General features: G+C 42.8%; 1 protein-coding gene across 1 annotated transcript in view; it reads left to right on the top strand.

Annotated features, from left to right (window-relative positions):
• CUNH6orf58 (chromosome unknown C6orf58 homolog) overlaps window positions 1–8591 on the top strand; it is an 87302-nt gene extending 78711 nt beyond the window's left edge. The window contains exon 6 of the mRNA XM_088451473.1: window positions 8301–8591. Coding sequence (XP_088307599.1) covers window positions 8301–8455 — 155 coding nt within the window. The 3' untranslated portion in view covers window positions 8456–8591. The remainder of the gene's footprint in view (window positions 1–8300) is intronic.
• Window positions 8592–17410: the final 8819 nt, after the last annotated feature.

The following is a 17410-nucleotide window of genomic DNA, read 5'->3' as shown; positions in this document are numbered from 1 at the left end:
CAGTTAAAGCACCTTCGTGAGTGGGTTGGGTGAAAGGATTGCTGTGTGGGTTGAGCAGAAGGGAAAGATGGTGGGTGTGGGTAAAGATATTGAGGGAAATATGGTGGTTGTGGATAGTATGGGTTTTGTGGCTGTGTGTGATAAGTGGGGTAAGCTTGTGTTTGAGGTGGTGCTGGATTGGTGAGGAGGTGTAGCTGTGCAGGTGCATGTGTGACTGTTGGCTGTGATGTTATAGTCATTCCTTCTAGAGCTTGAATACTAACAGCCATTAGCTTCTCGCTCTGGGTCTCTCTCTTTTTAAGGATGTTCTTATCATGTTCAATAGTGGATTCTAAGAGGGTGTCTACAGTGACTCCCCTCCAGCCAGGTTGTGAGGTCTGAACTCGGGTCTTTAGGTTCTCTTTTAGACCATCCATAATTACAGTGACAATCATTCCCCTGTGATGAGTGCTATCTTTAATATCCTTTAACCCAGTGTACTGGGTGATAGCCTGCAGAGCTCGGTTACAATAATCCTCTGCAGATTCACTCTCTTTTTGTTTTATGGTGAAAATTTTGCTCCAGTTAACTACTACTGAAAAATATGCACCCAATTGAGTTATAATGTGGGAAATGTTACCTTGGTTAATTTCGTCTGTTAAGGGAACATCTCCATCCAATACACAATCCGTGATAAACTTTGTCACATCAGTATTGCGTGGAAGACAAGCCCTTAACACCACTCGCCAATCTCTGTTGGTTGGCTTGTGAGCACTACCCAAATTTTTTAAAAATCTTTGGCATTTGGCTAATTCCTTTTTAGGATCAGGGAAATCATTCATTATGGAATTTAGCTCCGCTCTTGTCCAAGGACAATGCATTGCTACCTCCCTTGTGGGCACTACACCGTTTGCATCCGCATTCCCATTCAGAACCGTTATTGTCCGGATGGGATGCAGACCGGCCGCACTGCTACTTTTGACCTTGTTACCTGGCTGGGGATTTAGTCTATTACTGCTACGTATAGGGTTAACAACTTCCTCTATCGGTGCAGTGGATGTAAACACTTCCTGTGCTTTCCCTGATGAAGATGGTGGCACCACTTGTGATTGTTGTGGTGGAGCCTCTAACATGTGTACAGCATGGGAAATGGCAGGCATAACAGTAGGCTCATCATCCGCATCATAAACATTTTCTTTATGATTACTTAAGAGAGGGTACAAATTACTTGTTAAATTTTTATGGGTTTTTTCAACAACTGCACCTGCACCCCCATCCGCATAGGGCAGCGGTGGTGCATGTGAACCACTGGCAATACCTTCTGCAATGCTACCTTGCTGCACGTGCATGCTATCTCGCGGCGCGCACGCATCGCAGTTTAGCGCTGCGTGTGTACTTTCTGGTTACGTGCTTGCGACACTAGTTTGCGTTGCGTGCACACCTTTAAGCCACGCATCCCCCTCACGCTGCCATAATTTTAAACACTCATTATATTTTACCTTTTTCATTTGAGAGCACACCATACAGATGCTATCTCGGACATTGGGCCTGATTCAGACCCACTCGCGAGCGGCTGTCCGCTCGCAAGTGGGTCGATGGTCTGCACTGAGCATGCGCACGACGGAGGGAGCTCCGTCGTGCGCATGCGCCAGACGCGATGAGCGAAGGACTTTCCTTCGCTCGTTGTGTCTGATCAAAGGGGGTGTGCTGTCGATGTTGATTGACAGCACGCCCCCTTTGGTGGGCGTGCCGGGGGCGTGCCTCCCAGACGGGGGCGTTCCCAAGGGAACGCCTACCATCAGAAGCCGGCCCACTGACATCACTAGTGATGTCAGTGGGAGTGATTTTGGCTCTGATAGAGCCAAAATCACTCCGGGCCTTGCGGTTGAAAACCTCAACCGCAGGCTCCGGCTCGCAGTGGCGATGGTCGCGATGGTCACGACCATCGCAGCCATCAAACTGCACGCTCGTATAGGCTGTGGGTGGTGACCCACAGCTATACGAGCGTCCAGGAGGACGCTCCATAATTATGGAGGGCGGCCCTCATTCAGAGCGTGTGCTCTGCTCAGAGCGTACGGCTCTGAATGAGGGCCATTGTTCAATACCTCCTTATCAAAGCTACCAATTCTGGGAAATGGTCTAACACTCTTCATTGTCATTTTAAACCATACATCACAATACCTAATTGCATAAGCACCGTACTTAGTATGCATAATATGGCATGCCAATCCAAGCGGCGCTTCCATCAGCAGCACATCATCTAATATCTCTACCATTTGCTTGGCCCCCACCTGGGAGATCCCTAAGCTTTTCAATGGAGATTTAAACTGGTGAAAGACAATCAAGATACTTTCACTTACCTGTGGACGTCTTAACAGGACGCGCCCACAAACCTATGGAAAAATAACCAGGCTGCTTCCACGCACCTAATTCCTTTTTGACTACCTTTCAACTGCTAGCATGTAGGCATTCCAATAACATCTACCCTTTTCAGTGATTTTGTCCACTCTCTACCCAGTTCACAATCACAATTTAGCCAAAACTGTGCGGTTCAATTACAATGCTCAAATAACCCAGATAACTGATCACTGAATACTGTAATCACAGTGGGAGCCGAACCTACAACAAAGACAACAACTACACCTGCTTATGTGTTAGAATGGTATCTACTACCGAGCTACTAGGTCGACCCTTGCGCCTAGGGTCCTACGATATCCTTAACTAGGGAACTCTTGTCCCTACCAACAAATACTCACTGTTACACACCCTTTTCCTGCGCAGAAAAATACACGTTTTCCCAGACTATGGCAACACTGATCAAGATGCTTACAACAATGCTGTCTATCAATGCACTCTCAATGGCTTTGTTCAAAACACGTGGCAGCAATACCGAAAGTATGTATACGCTATTGTGCGACTAGTCAATACACAATAATGCGACTACTACACAACACGTATTATGACTTTTATGCTATATTGTGACTGGTCGCATACACAATAATGCGACTTCCCATTTTTAACACAAAAAAAACTATTGATGAAGGAAAACAAACTTTTTCCTCCATCGTCCCTGGATTCTCAATCAGCGCTCCTAAAGCCACAATAACAGGGCTCTCAGCAACAAAGTGGTAGCAGATTTCAAAGGCACAATGCGTTCTCCTGCTATGGCGCCTCCACCCTTTTGCTGAGAGATTGCTACCGAGTGTTACCAAGTGACCGGTAGCGTGATTAACACTGTGAGCCCCCAACTATGGATACCTAAATAAAACCTCTATGCAATCCTGTCTATACCTTCTAAAATCCTGCCTATACCTTCTAAAATTGTCGCTATTTAGCGTAATGAGTCGCACAGTAAATAAATGCTTTCAGACTTTGAGTGTGGTTTCAAAGCACAAAAAGTTATTATTCAATATAAAAACAGATGGTTACATGCTGTGATCTAAAGACAATTAGCACAAATAAATCATGTAGACCCAAGGTACAGTTGTTATATATGCACGCCGCTTTGGGCCCAGATCCCGGCATCAGCATTAGAAACCTCCGTCAACAGCACAGCAAGAAGACTCAAGACTGGGGTCAGAGAGCGCACATATATACTCTTACAGGGATAGGCAATACAATAGACAAGTTTGACATGATTCCATTGGTTCTTCTTAAAAGTGCTTCTGTCACAGGATAGTTCATAGGTCAACTCGAATGGACACAAACAGCCTCTAACAACCCTTTGTGTCCTTTTTCCCGCTGCATGCTAATCTAAGCTGCTAACATTACAGAGTACATTTTAATGTTTTAACTCTCTATAGTCCATAGTTTGCAGATGCATGTTGCGATCTTCTCACCGATGATACTGGAAATCTGTTTAGACACAGTGAATCAGTACAACACCAAACACGGTCAGCTTACCATGTACTAAACCTTAGATATCAAATAACCTTTATTACACAACATTAATAACTACTGCATAAACCTTGGATATTACACTTTAATGCTAGGGAACCTTTTATGGAAGTGTGCAGTGTGTAGGTTTATATCTGAAATAGCAACTGTATATATATATATATATATATATATATATATATATGCACGCATTGTGGGTACACATGCAATTGTCTATGTGCATGCATGTATTTATCATGAATTTAATATATATATATATATAGAGAGAGAGATATTTATATATATATATGTATCTCTCTCTGCATTACTTGGTTTTGATATTACTGGGCTACAACAATGATAGGCAATGTGTTTACACATGTGATCAAACAAGGCTTGATGAGATCACACAGGTAAGGCTAATTTGTTTAAGCCTCAGACTTAAAGACAATGGCTTACCCAGAATACAATTCCTTTCTCCATTAGATACAAGGCATACAATGGCTAACAATAGCTTATATGTCTAACAATTGTTTCCCAATCCATTCCTTCTAAGTATATTAGTGTTTTTGTGTATTCTCAATTTTCATAGGCATACTGTTCTGTATGCAGAGCAAACGATCACCATACCTTTGTGTATTCTTAATTATTTGTTACAGACAGATCTAAAAAAAACCTGTCTTGTCATCACTGAATATTTAATGTAAGGATTATTTTAGTTGTAAAAATGGTGTTTTGCGACCAGTCACAAAATGGCGTCTTGCAGATCTTGATTTTAAACAGATTCTGTCTTAGCCAATCATCCGGCTTCGACAGTTATAAGACTTTTTTTTCTTCCTTTCCTCTATTGATAGATAATTGTGACCAAGTGAATGAGTTACCACCTGTTTGTAGGAGATTCAACTTTCATTACTCTGGCAGAATGCACAGAGGAACTGATATCAAACAGGACACCATGGATAATCAGTTGTATATAGGGGGTATGTAGTTCACGGCTGCCGGTCTCTATCCCGACGCTGGAATCCCAACAAGGGAGTTAAGGTAGGCATTGAAATACCGCCGGAATCCAGGAGGATGCATGCCCGAAACAAAGGTAAGCTGGGGCAACCTTAATGTTAGTCGCGGGGAGGCGGGTTAGGTTTAGGTTAGTTAGCGGGGTTAGGTGGGGGGGAGGTTAGGGTTAGGAACCCATAGGGGGAGGGTTAGGGTCAGGCACCACTGAGGGGGGTTAGGTTTAGGCAGTGGCATCACTAGGGGGATGCAGCCCGCACCTGGTGTCACCCTTCAAGGGTGACACCAAAAAGAGCAGCGCACACACCCATGGGTCACACCCCATCCACAGACATGCCCGCACACCCCTTTCCCCGGCACCACCGCACCCCAAAAACGAGCTGGCCCTGCACGCCGCTGCCGGGGGTCAGTTCATTCTCTCACTGCGGCTGACATCTAGAGCTTCACACAGGTACTGAGCATCTCTCTGTGCCTGTGTGTGACTCTGGATGCAGGCTGCGGTGACCTCATCACGCACGCGGCACGCCGGCTCCGCTTGTGGTTCTGGGCGGGAGAAGAAGAAGGAGGTGCACACCCGGACACCCCAAGTGCAAGCCAGCCTGTACATCATGAAGAGAGGTAAGTAGTACTGCACAGGTGAGGGGGCACAGCATAAGGGGCATTCTGGGGCCCCTGCATAGGGGCACTACTGGGGGCACTGCATAAGGGGAGCTGCTGTGGTATAGTATAAGGGGCACTACTGGGTGCACTGCATAAGAGCACTTCTGGGGGGTACTGTATAAGGGCACTACTGTGGGCACTGCATAAGGGGCACTCCTGGAGGTACTGTATAAGGGGCACAGTATAAGAGCACTACTGGGGAGACAGCATAAGGGGCACTACTGGTGGCACTGCATAAGGGGCACTACTGGGGGCACTGCATAAGGGGAGCTGCTGTGGTATAGTATAAGGGGCACTACTGGGGGCACTGCATAAGAGTACTTCTGGGGGATACTGTATAAGGGCACTACTGTGGGCACTGCATAAGGGGCACTCCTGGGGGTACTGTATAAGGGGCACTACTGTGGGCACTGCATAAGGGGTGCTACTGGTGGTAGTGTATAAGGGGCACTACTGGGGGCACAGTGTAAGGGGCTCTAATACAGGAGGCATTGCATAATGGGCTATAATACAGGCGGCATTGCATAATGGGCTCGAATACAGGGGACATTGCATATTGGACACAACTACAGGGGGCATTGCATAAAGGGGCACTGCTAAAATGGGAACTGCATAATGGGCACAGCTACAGGGGGCATTGCATAAGGGGCACTACTACTGGGGACATTGCATAAGGGGCACTACTACTGTGGGCATTTTATAGGGGCACTACTGCTGTGGGTATTGTGTGTAAGGGTCACTAATGTGGACATTGTGTAAAAAGAGCACTACTGTGGGCATTGTGTAAAAGGGGCACTACTGTGTGTCGTAACATAAATAAAGGACACTACTTTATGGTGTAAAGTGGATCAGGGGTACTATGTGCTGTGTAATGTGAATAAGATTGTGATACTCTCTGGCAGAATTTTAATTGTGGATAGTATTGTATGACCATGCCCCTTTCTTTCGAGATCACGCCCCTTTTTTTGCGCCATGCGCCTTAGGCACATGCTGTCATTTTATTGATTAATCGCAGAGGAAGGGGGGAGGGGGGCTCCTTCCACCACGTCTCTAGGACCACTTTAAGCTTCATCACGCCCGTCGGGTGCGCCCGGCATTCTGTGATGAGCACAGTGTGACTGCTGGACTGGTAAGGAGGAAGAATTCACGGAGCTGCGCACCTTGGTCCCGATTTATTTATTTTTTGGTGGGGGGGTGTCACCGTGCATTACAGCACCGGGTGACACCAACCCTAGTAATGCCTCTGGGTTTAGGCACTAAGGGGGGAGGGTTAGCATTAGGCACGTGGGAGGAGATTTAGGTTTAGGAACTAACAGGGAGGGTTAGGGTTAGGCTACAAGAATGGAGGGTTGGGGGGAGAAGGGGGGAGTGTAAGTATACTTACCAGACCCTTGTTGGGATACCAACCATCAGGATGCCGCTGTTGGTATTGTGACAGGAGGCATCCCGACAGCCGCAATTACATACCGATTCCATATAGGGAAAGGTAAAACTTGTGAAACACCAGCTAATTAGAATAGAACTGAGCTAGAACTAATCCTTTAAAAAGCTGCTGGTTCCTGTAAACAATCCGGACCATTTGGCCAATCTAAGAGTTAGTTGGACTTTGCTAAATTAGTGCTAGGAATTGCCAAGAATTCATTATTTTGTTAATGGAGAAATGATTTACCATCCTGAAAATAAAGCAGACTGTTAACACCACAGTTGCATTGTGGGTATTACAATGTGATAGGAATCACCTCTTCCACCTTAATAGTCTACAAGAGTGGGTAATCAGGTTACTTACCACTTTGTTTAGTGGCTGTACACACAAATATATGGTCCTTTTTAGGTTTCTGAGTTTCCCTCCTTAGGGGTATATTTACTAAAGTGCGGGTTTTTAGAAGTGGAGTTGTTGTCCATAGCAACCAATCAGATTCTAGCTATCATCTTCTAGAAGGTGCTAGATAAATGATAAATAGAATATGATTGGTTGCTATGGGCAGCAACTCCACGTCTATAAACTCGCACTTTAGTAATTAAACCCCCTAGTCTCTGTTTAGAGACAAGATGCATTTCTGTCTTCACTTCGACGTCTGTCACTCTGCCTCTCACAGACAATGTCCTCCCGCTTGTCCCTTTACTGAGCTGAACTGTCTCCTCAACTCTTTGGGAAGACCTCTTGTTCACTCTCCTTGCATGAGCAAGACACGCAGCTGCTTTCTGTGTTACACACTATAATAATGTGGAAAGAAGTGCATATGGATAATGTAATACCCCTTTTACACTAAATTCCCGGGTTTACCCAGGATTTGGTACAAGGTTCTAAACTGGTTCAGACCCAGGACATACCCCTTTCAGACCATGACACCGACCCGGGTTATTCCCGGATGGGCGCCGTTCACACAGCACACTGGTGAAGTGGAACTGGCCTGCCGATGCTTAGAGATGACCTCATTCCCATGCCACAGAAAATCCAGAACGCATCATGCTGTAAATGGGACCCGGATCGGACGACCCTGGTTATCTGTTTACACTGTAGGGTTATACAGGTTGTTCCCGTGTTAAACCCTGCAACTTGCCTGGGTTGGATTGTCGGGTCACTCGAAACGGTAATCCAACCCTGGCCCCTTTGTCACCTAGCAGCAACCCAGGTTAACCCGGTAATGACCTGGGTTTTATCTGCTAGTCTGAAAGGGGTATAACACACATAACTAATTTTATGATAAGAAAGCCTTTAAAACAATGTAACAATAAATATTATATTTATCAATTTTCTTTTTTTTTACCCAAAGGTGGTTTCCTTTTGAAGCAATGGAAAAAAGCCATGTGCTCTGAACAAGGAAGAGCTGAAGGACGAAATTTTCTTCAACATATGATTACAGGCCACATGGTGCCACAAACACTTTTAACAATTCTTAAGGAATTTATTAAAAATCATGCATGTTAGATACAGAAGAACAGGCACACATAAAACAATGATCATATTTAGCAGGTTTATACTATCAAAAGCCAAGCTGCCATTCTTTTAATAAGTTAATGCTATTACACCTAATTTCCCAATTAGCAACTCTTGTTTAGCCCATTCCCTTCTCGTTAAGAAATGTCTTGCTGAAACACATATGAGTACTCTGTTAATTAGTCTTCTAAGTGTTTATAAGAAGAGAGATTGATATAAGGCCAAGCAATCACTGGACTGCTACTGCACTCCCCTTGTACTCTACTGTGAGGGTTGGCAAGAAATGGGACTGTAATATGAAAGATCAAACTGGAGTAGGGACAAGTGCATTGCCATAATCACTGAATGTTATTTTCCTCTGAGTTAATTAAGTGATTTGTTTTTTAAACAAATAGAAGCAAACAGCAATTTCATTAAACCCACGTCAATGAACTGTGACAACGATACCACAGTCAGTATCAAGGGATTACACGCATTAAAAAGCAATAATTGTTTTCTTTTACTTCCATTGCTTATGGATCAGGTGCTACAGTTAAGAGCATTGACTAATGCTACAAGTACATTGCTTTCAGAATAATTAAAATCTTTACAGCATCACTTTTTTCGACAAAACAGGTCAATTTCAGGCTTCTCATGTACACTCTCTGAAATCAATTTTTCCAGTACATAACTACAATAAGACCTTATAAACATTTTCCTAAATAGAAAATAAATGGGAGGAGTATTTGGACTAAAGCTGAGCACATGCTGTACTATGCGATATTTTGCCCATATAGCTATTTCTGACCGACATAGCTAGTAATTGTGTAGTCAGAAAAACCAGTAGTTTTTGCTCCCAATACCCAATATAGTGAAAGCTGCAAACACTATATATGTTTTTCTTATTTAACAATTTTTGAAGAAAAGTAATGAGGTTTAAAGAAGGATATTTTTTCTTTCTTTTAATTACTTGGTTCATAGATCAGAGTTATTCAACTTTAACAGATACCATGAATTATAATTTTAATAACTGCAGCTGTCAGCTGTAGAATTATTAAGTGAATTGACCAAAGAAATGCTTTGCCACAAGTGCTATTTGTATCATTAACAACATATATACAGGCGTGTTACAAGGATAGAGCAATGTCTAGCTGTGATTAAGATATCCATGGAGGCTTGTAAAAGCATCCATTCAAAGACAGAGCGTTTATCATATTGCCATTGTTCCATAGTCAACAAGTTCACCCTTTTATTAATTCTAGATGTGTTGATGTAGAAGCAAGTATATTCAACATGTGGCTCTCTAGCTGCTGTGGAACTACACATCCCAATGTGCTCTGCAACAGTTTTAGCATGCCCTAATAGGAAAACTGTGGCAGGGCATGCTGGAATGTGTAGTTTGGCAGCAGCAGCTGGAGGGCCGCATGTTGAATACACTTGATCTAGAGGAAAGTACATAATGGAGGCAACTGACAATTTGTTTTCACAGATAGGAAGTCAAAGAACCACCCAATCTAAATAATAATTCTCTGCATAAATCACCATAACTGTTTCATTTGCCTGCTATGCCTGATACCATTCCTTGAAAGTAATGCTTCAAATCTATATTTGAAATAAATGTACAGTAATTCCTCCATTCAGTCTCACTACCCCCACATAAATTTGTAATGTCAAGATCTGGAGGCTTCATTAAATTAACAACAATTATATTTGATTTGTGCACCTCGAAAAGTATTTACATTAGCATAGATTTAGGTTCACTACAAAAGATCACACCGTCTGGGAGATTATACTTATACTTATTTAGTGAAATGATGAAAAAATAAAATGAACATACGGTATGTTACATTGTTTGTTATGTGCAATAAATAGATTCCCTGAGAAAACAGTTGGTCCAGTACTACATTCCTTTATTTTTGGTAACTACACAAGTTAAAGTTAATTGTTAAATATACAGGAGGCTATGTTCAAAGCCTTGGAGAGAGATAAAGTGGATGGAGATAAAGTACCAACTAATCAGCTCCTAACTGTCATTCTTCAAACATAGCCTGTAAAGTGACAAATAAGAGCTGATTGGTACTTTATTTCTCTCCACTTTATCTTTCTCTAAGGCTTAGTACATCTACCCCACATTATTATATATAATTAGTCTTTTCTAATGTACATGTAAAATCACATACTTACTATAGCTTAGGGCCTGATTCAGAGCCGCTCGTAAGCGGCCGCTCGTTCACTCCGAGCGATGTTTTGCCCAACTGCGCATGCGTACGGATCGTAATACGCATGCGCGAACCAGTCAGTGCGGCCGAAAATCGTTTGTTCGCTAAATAGCGAATGTCTGCTATTTTGAGTGACAGAATGAGGCGTATGTGGGTGGTAACAGGGGAAGGTGCTTGAAAATGGGTAGTGGAGATCCGAACGCAGGCGTGCTTAAAGGTCAAAACGGGCGTTTTAAGGGTGTGCATAATTAATACAGCAGCGTCATTAACCACGTCACTGGGTTATTTTATAGCCAGAACTGCTCGCAAGATTGTGGTAGCAAAAACCAACCACAAGAATAGCGAGCAGTTCATACGCTGGTCGATGTACTCGATTCATCTAATAAATAGCGGACCTGACGTAGGATGCGAACGGCCAGGGGGCGTATTTTTTAAAAAAACGACCGCAAGTTTTGTTCGCGTGAACAGACCTCAAAGAGCGAACGGTTCATTTGAATAGCCACCCCTATTTTCTGGACGAACGACCGCAAATAGCGTCCGGCTCTGAATCAGGCCCTTAGTCCCTTAGGCAACTTCTTCTTCCCAAACAAGTTCACATGTTTACGTCATACAGTATTTAAGCATATTAAATTAGGGGGGACGTGATATGGGAGGTCCACAATTGTATGTTATAACTTTAAACATGTCGGTAATCAGCATATTTAAAGTTACAACACCCTCATGGTTCAAATACTGTAAGGAGCAATAAACCCATGTTGGGAGGATCCCAGCACCTGCATTGGAAGGTTACTCACTGTTCTCACCTCATGACCACATACTCATTTCTGAAGGTCAGGCTATGAAGGCTACTTTTGCACTTTTCCTTGTTGTCATGTTGTCATGTTGTCATTCACAAATTTGTCTCTTTATGTTTGACTCTTTTTCCATTCAATATACATAGGGTCTGATTCAGCAGAGGACAGAAATGCCAAGCCGCACACAAGCAGCTTTGCTATTCCGTCCTTGCTAATATGCAAATGCAGCAGGAGGTCGCAGCCTGGGATCACCATCGTCACCATCGGTAGTTGAAGCTTATCGCAGCCTAGCCGGGTTCTGTCAGCCTGCGAGGCCAGGAAGTCTGTGTCCGTGGAAGCAGATCCTTGCCTTGCCAATCCCGGAAAACAGGGGCAGCACGCCCCAATTTCCGGGAACGCAAGCCGTCCCGAAAATGCCTCTGCCTGTCAATCAGGCAGAGACACAGCGGGGGTCTGCATGTGATTTCGCAGGACCCATTTTTCATATGCGCAGAACGGTTCCCGATAATCGGCAATCTGTGATCATCAGTGCACTTGCATACACTGCTGAATCAGGCCTATAGTTTTAACTTGCTTTCTTACCATAAAATTGAGGGCTACACACAGGGGCGTTTCTAGAGAGGAGGGGGCCCGTGTGTAGTCTCCAACACGGGCCTCTTCCTCTCCAACCGGCGGCCGGCTGCGCACTGAGAGTGTGCCCAGAGTCTATAGCGCATGCACAGGTCACCGGGAAAATGGCTGCAGTGGCCATTTTCCCTGTACTGCACATACGATGGGAAAATGGCTGCGGCGGCCATTTTCCAGCCGTTTTTACAGGCGATACACTGGAGCCGACCTGGGACTCCGGAGAGGTAAGTTTTATGGGTGCAGGGTGTGCGGTGCAGGCTCCTTCTGGACCCAGGTGCCCAGCACACCCTGCACCCATTATAAATACGTCCCTGGCTACACACTCTTCAGTCATTTTGCTACACACGAGTTAGACAGCATTTAACAAACATGACAAACATGACAAGCATAAACATGAGAAAGCAAGTAAAAATATCAAGAAAGCTTGTATATGTGTCTCCTTATAGCTATTAACCATGAGAACACACAGGAGGGATATTTACTAAAGTGTGGGTTTTTAGAAGTGAAGTTGTTGCCCATAGCATCCAATCAGATTCTACTTAAGGGCAGACTAGATGGACGAAGTGGTTCTTATCTTCCGTCATGTTTCTATGTTACTTAACATTAACTAGCACCTTCTAGAAGATGGAACCAGATTGGTTCCAGCAATGGGTCATGTTTTCAAAAAGTAATAATAAAGTACTGGGGGAGCTGTATGTATTAAGCCTTGGAGAGAGACAAAGTGGACGGAGATAAGGAACTAACCAATAAGCTCCTAACTGTCACTTTGTGTTTGAAAAATAACAGGAGCAGATTGGTTAGTGCTTTATCTCTCTCCACTTTTTCAATTGGTTCCCCTTTTTGCCACCCGAAAAAATATTTTTCGGGTGGCAAAAAAAAGTCACAGTTTAATAGAGGGAATGCCCAGAGATTATGTTCCATAATTCAGTACTGAATCTGCATTAACACATGGATCTATTTGTTTTTGCAGCAGAGATAACAGGACTGGTTATTGGGCATTTTTTTCACCTTCCTCAGGCAGGTGAAAAAAAATGCCCGATAAATGCCGGCTTCCTGTCAGCAGCCCCTGGCTAAGGGTCTCACAGCGCCGTTTTTCATTTTGTTTTTCCTAAGGGGGGTGTGGCCCCACCTCCCGCAATTTGGCCATGCCCCACATAAATTCCGACTTCGGTGCTAATTGAATTAGCCTAGGGGATAATTAGCTAATTGTATTCCCCCTTTATGTCTTTTCAAGGCTTAGTACTTGTATTGTATATGCCAGTATGAGTGTGTTTTAATCTGAAACAAATAATTTTTTTAAATAATCAGTTTACAGCATTTCAGATAGTTTTCCCAGAGAAATGGGGGTGCACCCATAGAATCTGGAAATATGAATTTGGAACACAAGGAAGGGAAAGAACACTCTCTTTCAAGGGCACTGTTAAAGAAATCAATATAGAAAACTTTACTTTTATTTAGTTTTATATATATAAGGCATGCAAGAAGATATCATACAAATGACAACATAGGGTTTCCCACTGTATAAAGTTCAGTAAGTGTATGAGCCCTATACAGTGGGGCACAGTGATCTTTTTCACTTATATCATCTGTAATCCAGGGCCTTAGTGCTTTTTTATCGATCCTTGATAAATACAAATAGCCTGTATTGTATCACATCAGAAACAGTATATATGAAATTGATAATTGCATGTTGCCATTTTTGTGGTATTTTCTTGTATTCCTTGGGGGCCTCTCTATTGAGCTTTTGTTCATAAAATTATATATAAAAACTGCAGTTTTTGCAGAATTTTATGTTTCCCTGCCAAGTGCAGGAAATTCTCAGAAATCTCCTGTAAAAGGCTAATTAGTGCTGCATTATTAACAATGAGGACTGCGGTCTGACCCTTATATACCAAACTCCAAAATGACACTATGCACATGTGCAGTGTCAGTTTCTCAGGAGGTCTTTTAAAAATGTGAAAGACATCATTGATATGATAGAAATGTAACTCACAGGAGCAGCTGTTATCGCTAATGCTGTCCCTGCGAGTTACATTTAGTACATAGGGCTCTATTTATTAACATTATTTTTACTAAAATAAAGTGAAAAAGGGTGTTTTCACACCCTTTTCACATTATTTTAGTTTCACCTGTAGTTACTATAGGGCAATTGGAGTAGAATTAGTAAAATTCTACTCCAACCCCCAGTATCACTTATTTTTAGTAAAGCAGATCGCATTTCCCATAATTGTAATGAGAAATGTGATCCGACCTAAGTTGCTAAAAATAAATTGTAAAAAAATACCGGGGGAAGCCCTGTGATAATAACGCCACCTGGAGGTGGCTTTATCCAGGGTCTCCCCCGGTTACCGGGCTCCCACTCTGCTTTAACGGGGAGAGCAGAGGCGGGAGCCGGTACCAGCCAGTAATCAGCTATGTGGTCTAAGCAGACCGCAAGCTGATTGCTGTACAAAAAAGAAAAAAAAAATTAAACATTTTTTTTTTCCTTACCTGAATCCAGGGACCGGTGATCGGGCCTCCGGTGATGGCTCCTCTCCGGTCAGCTGGTCTCCCATAGTACACTGGGGCCCGGTCATCAGGTGATTGGGCCCCAGTGCAGTATGGGAGATCACCTGATCGGGAAGCCCGGAGAAGATCACCGGAGGCCAGGAGGATGCAGTTAAGTGTAATGAAGGGGGGGGGGGTCGCGGGGCTTAGCGCCGGGGGGCGGGGCTTAGCGTCGTGGGGGGTAGTAGCGGTGGTCGGTCGGCGCATGCGTGGGCTCTTAGTCGCGGTATTTTTTCCGAAAATACCGCGACTAGAGTGCGGATGGGATCCGCAAGACAGAGCTTTATCGCAAGCTCTGTCCCTGCAAGGAATTTATAGTAAATCCCTGTGATATTGCCTGAATTCGCAATGCGAATTCACTCTGTAATATCACACTACAATCCGCATTCAATATGCGGATTGTAGTAAATAGAGCCCATAGTGTGGAAATGCAGACTGTTAATAATCATAGCACTGCCACTGTTATTAATACATATGCACCTTAATGCCATTCTATTTGACTGGGCAAGAGTTTTAATAGCAGACATTTATTTCTTTGTAATGTGATCAACAGGGCCGGACTGGGACTAAAAATAGGCCCTGGCATTTAAAGCACACAGGCCCACCTCACGTGGGCATCTGACTCCTAACACAGACTCCTCCCCTTACCATTCCAGACTCCTCCTTCTTCTTAGTCTGTGCTCTTGCACATATAATTAATATTAGAACAACATACAAGTACACATCATTCTCTGTATTAAAATACACACAAAAGAGCACATCCTCCAGGTTATTTAAACATGTGCCCTAGTCAGACATTTGGTATTTGTTTTGGTTCTGTTATGTAAAGCTGGCACTACATTGGTGTAGGTCACATCCAAAGAAAAGGTTAGGCATTTTCCCAATTGACCAAGCACTAGCTTAGCAGTTGTATAGGATTAGATAGTGTGCACTGTAGGATTATTTTAGGGCAGGGGTGCTGAACACAGAGAAGGACACATCTTTGTACACCAAAGCAGAGCTGTTACTAACACATTTTGTTGCCCTGTGTACATAAAGAGCATTGGTGCCCCCCTCCACAATAGAAGCAGGGAGGGTGCGTGCTGAAAAAAAACAGGTGTGGGCTCGCTGGGAAGGGGCGTGACCACACAATAGTACCCCCAATTCAAATTGTGCCACAATGTAGTGCCCCTTCGTCACATGACACCATATTATGCCCCACACAGTAATGCTCTTTACACTATATTATGCCCCAAACAGTAATGCCCCTTACACCATATTATGCCCCACAGCGTGCACATGACCACCATACATGCATGTGCAGCTCTGCTGTGTAGTTGGTAGGGAAGTGATTTAAAAGATTCACTTTCCCTGCCTGCAGCGGATCATCGGGCGGCTTGCTGCCTGTACCCACCTGCTGTTGCTAGGTGGCAATCATATTCCGTAGGACAAATAAAGTTTGCAGATCATAGATTCCTGCAAACTACAGTACAGTTACTTTAATAGTCTTGGCTGTTCCTGTACTCTCACAGGTATCCACTATATTCTGTTCATCTGATGTTACCCTGCTGTGAATTCTGTCTACCTGCAATGTGAAGACTGTTCCTTATTGTGCATTTAAGTTTGCTGTTTCGCTGACATGATTTTCAGAGACAATTACCACACTGTATAGCCACCTGCTGTGCACTTTTTATTGCACCTCAGAGACTTTATCTCCGTGTATATCAGCCTGTTGTTTACATTCTCCCATTCATTCGCTTTGTACAAGCCAGTTTGCTGTTTAGAAAGGTAAGACATGTAAGCACGTCTATCAGTTTTGTTAAGGGTTTTGGCATGTTCATAAGATATGCCTATTTCAAATGGATCTCTTGCACCCAGCATAGAGTAGGTGTAAGCGCTATCCTAGTGATACTAATTATGTCTGCAAATGGATAACAGTGTATGTGTAATCACATTACCATTCCATTATCTGCATTCCAAACGTGACCTTATATGGAGCTGAGCACAACTCAGAATCAGGCCCATTGTATAATTAAAGTTGCATATTTTATTATCTGGAGCTCATTTTTTGTTAGTGAAAGTCTCACTTAATAGTCAATAATGAATATTGTATACACAATAAATAAATCAAAAGCCCAAATAAATCTTTTATTTAGGATAATAAATGTTCTCATTACAAAAATAGTGTAACATAAAGCAATATAAGATTAGTTCTCAGACATGTCAGCATTAATATTTCATTAAAGAGCAAGTAATGTAATTAATATATATATATATATATATTATATATATATATATATATGTATATATATATATATATATATATATATGTATATATATATATATATATATATATATATATATACACTGTATATATATTACTGAGCTGGATAATATACATAAAAAGTAAAGCACACGCTTACAAAAAATAATTTTCCGGGATTACTTTGTTGAGGACTAGATGCATATATGTGTACACAGAACTGTCAAGGAGAGCATCCGTGTATACATAATATCCATCAAGATAGGTTTGCTGCACTTAGTTTAAGTACTCCTGTGTAATAATTAAGCACTCAGTATAAAACAATTGCTTTGAATACACAGAAAATTGTCCTCATGAACTGGTCTCATTTGGTTAGTGGGCCTATTTGTCATTGTTATTTTCATGAAAAACTACAGGTTACACATGTTTTTTGTGCCTTGCACTATTGGCGGTATTTATTAAACTGTTTACCAGGATATAACGCCTGCGTTAGTTAAGGATCACAATTTTAATGCAGTTCTTACCTTTCCAATGGCAA

This window comes from Taudactylus pleione, unplaced genomic scaffold (genome assembly GCF_031769625.1).
Source record: "Taudactylus pleione unplaced genomic scaffold, aTauple2 ptg000006l, whole genome shotgun sequence".
Lineage (NCBI taxonomy): Eukaryota > Metazoa > Chordata > Amphibia > Anura > Myobatrachidae > Taudactylus > Taudactylus pleione.
Note: the sequence above shows the minus strand (reverse complement) of the source record. Positions and strands in the feature narration are given on the sequence as shown.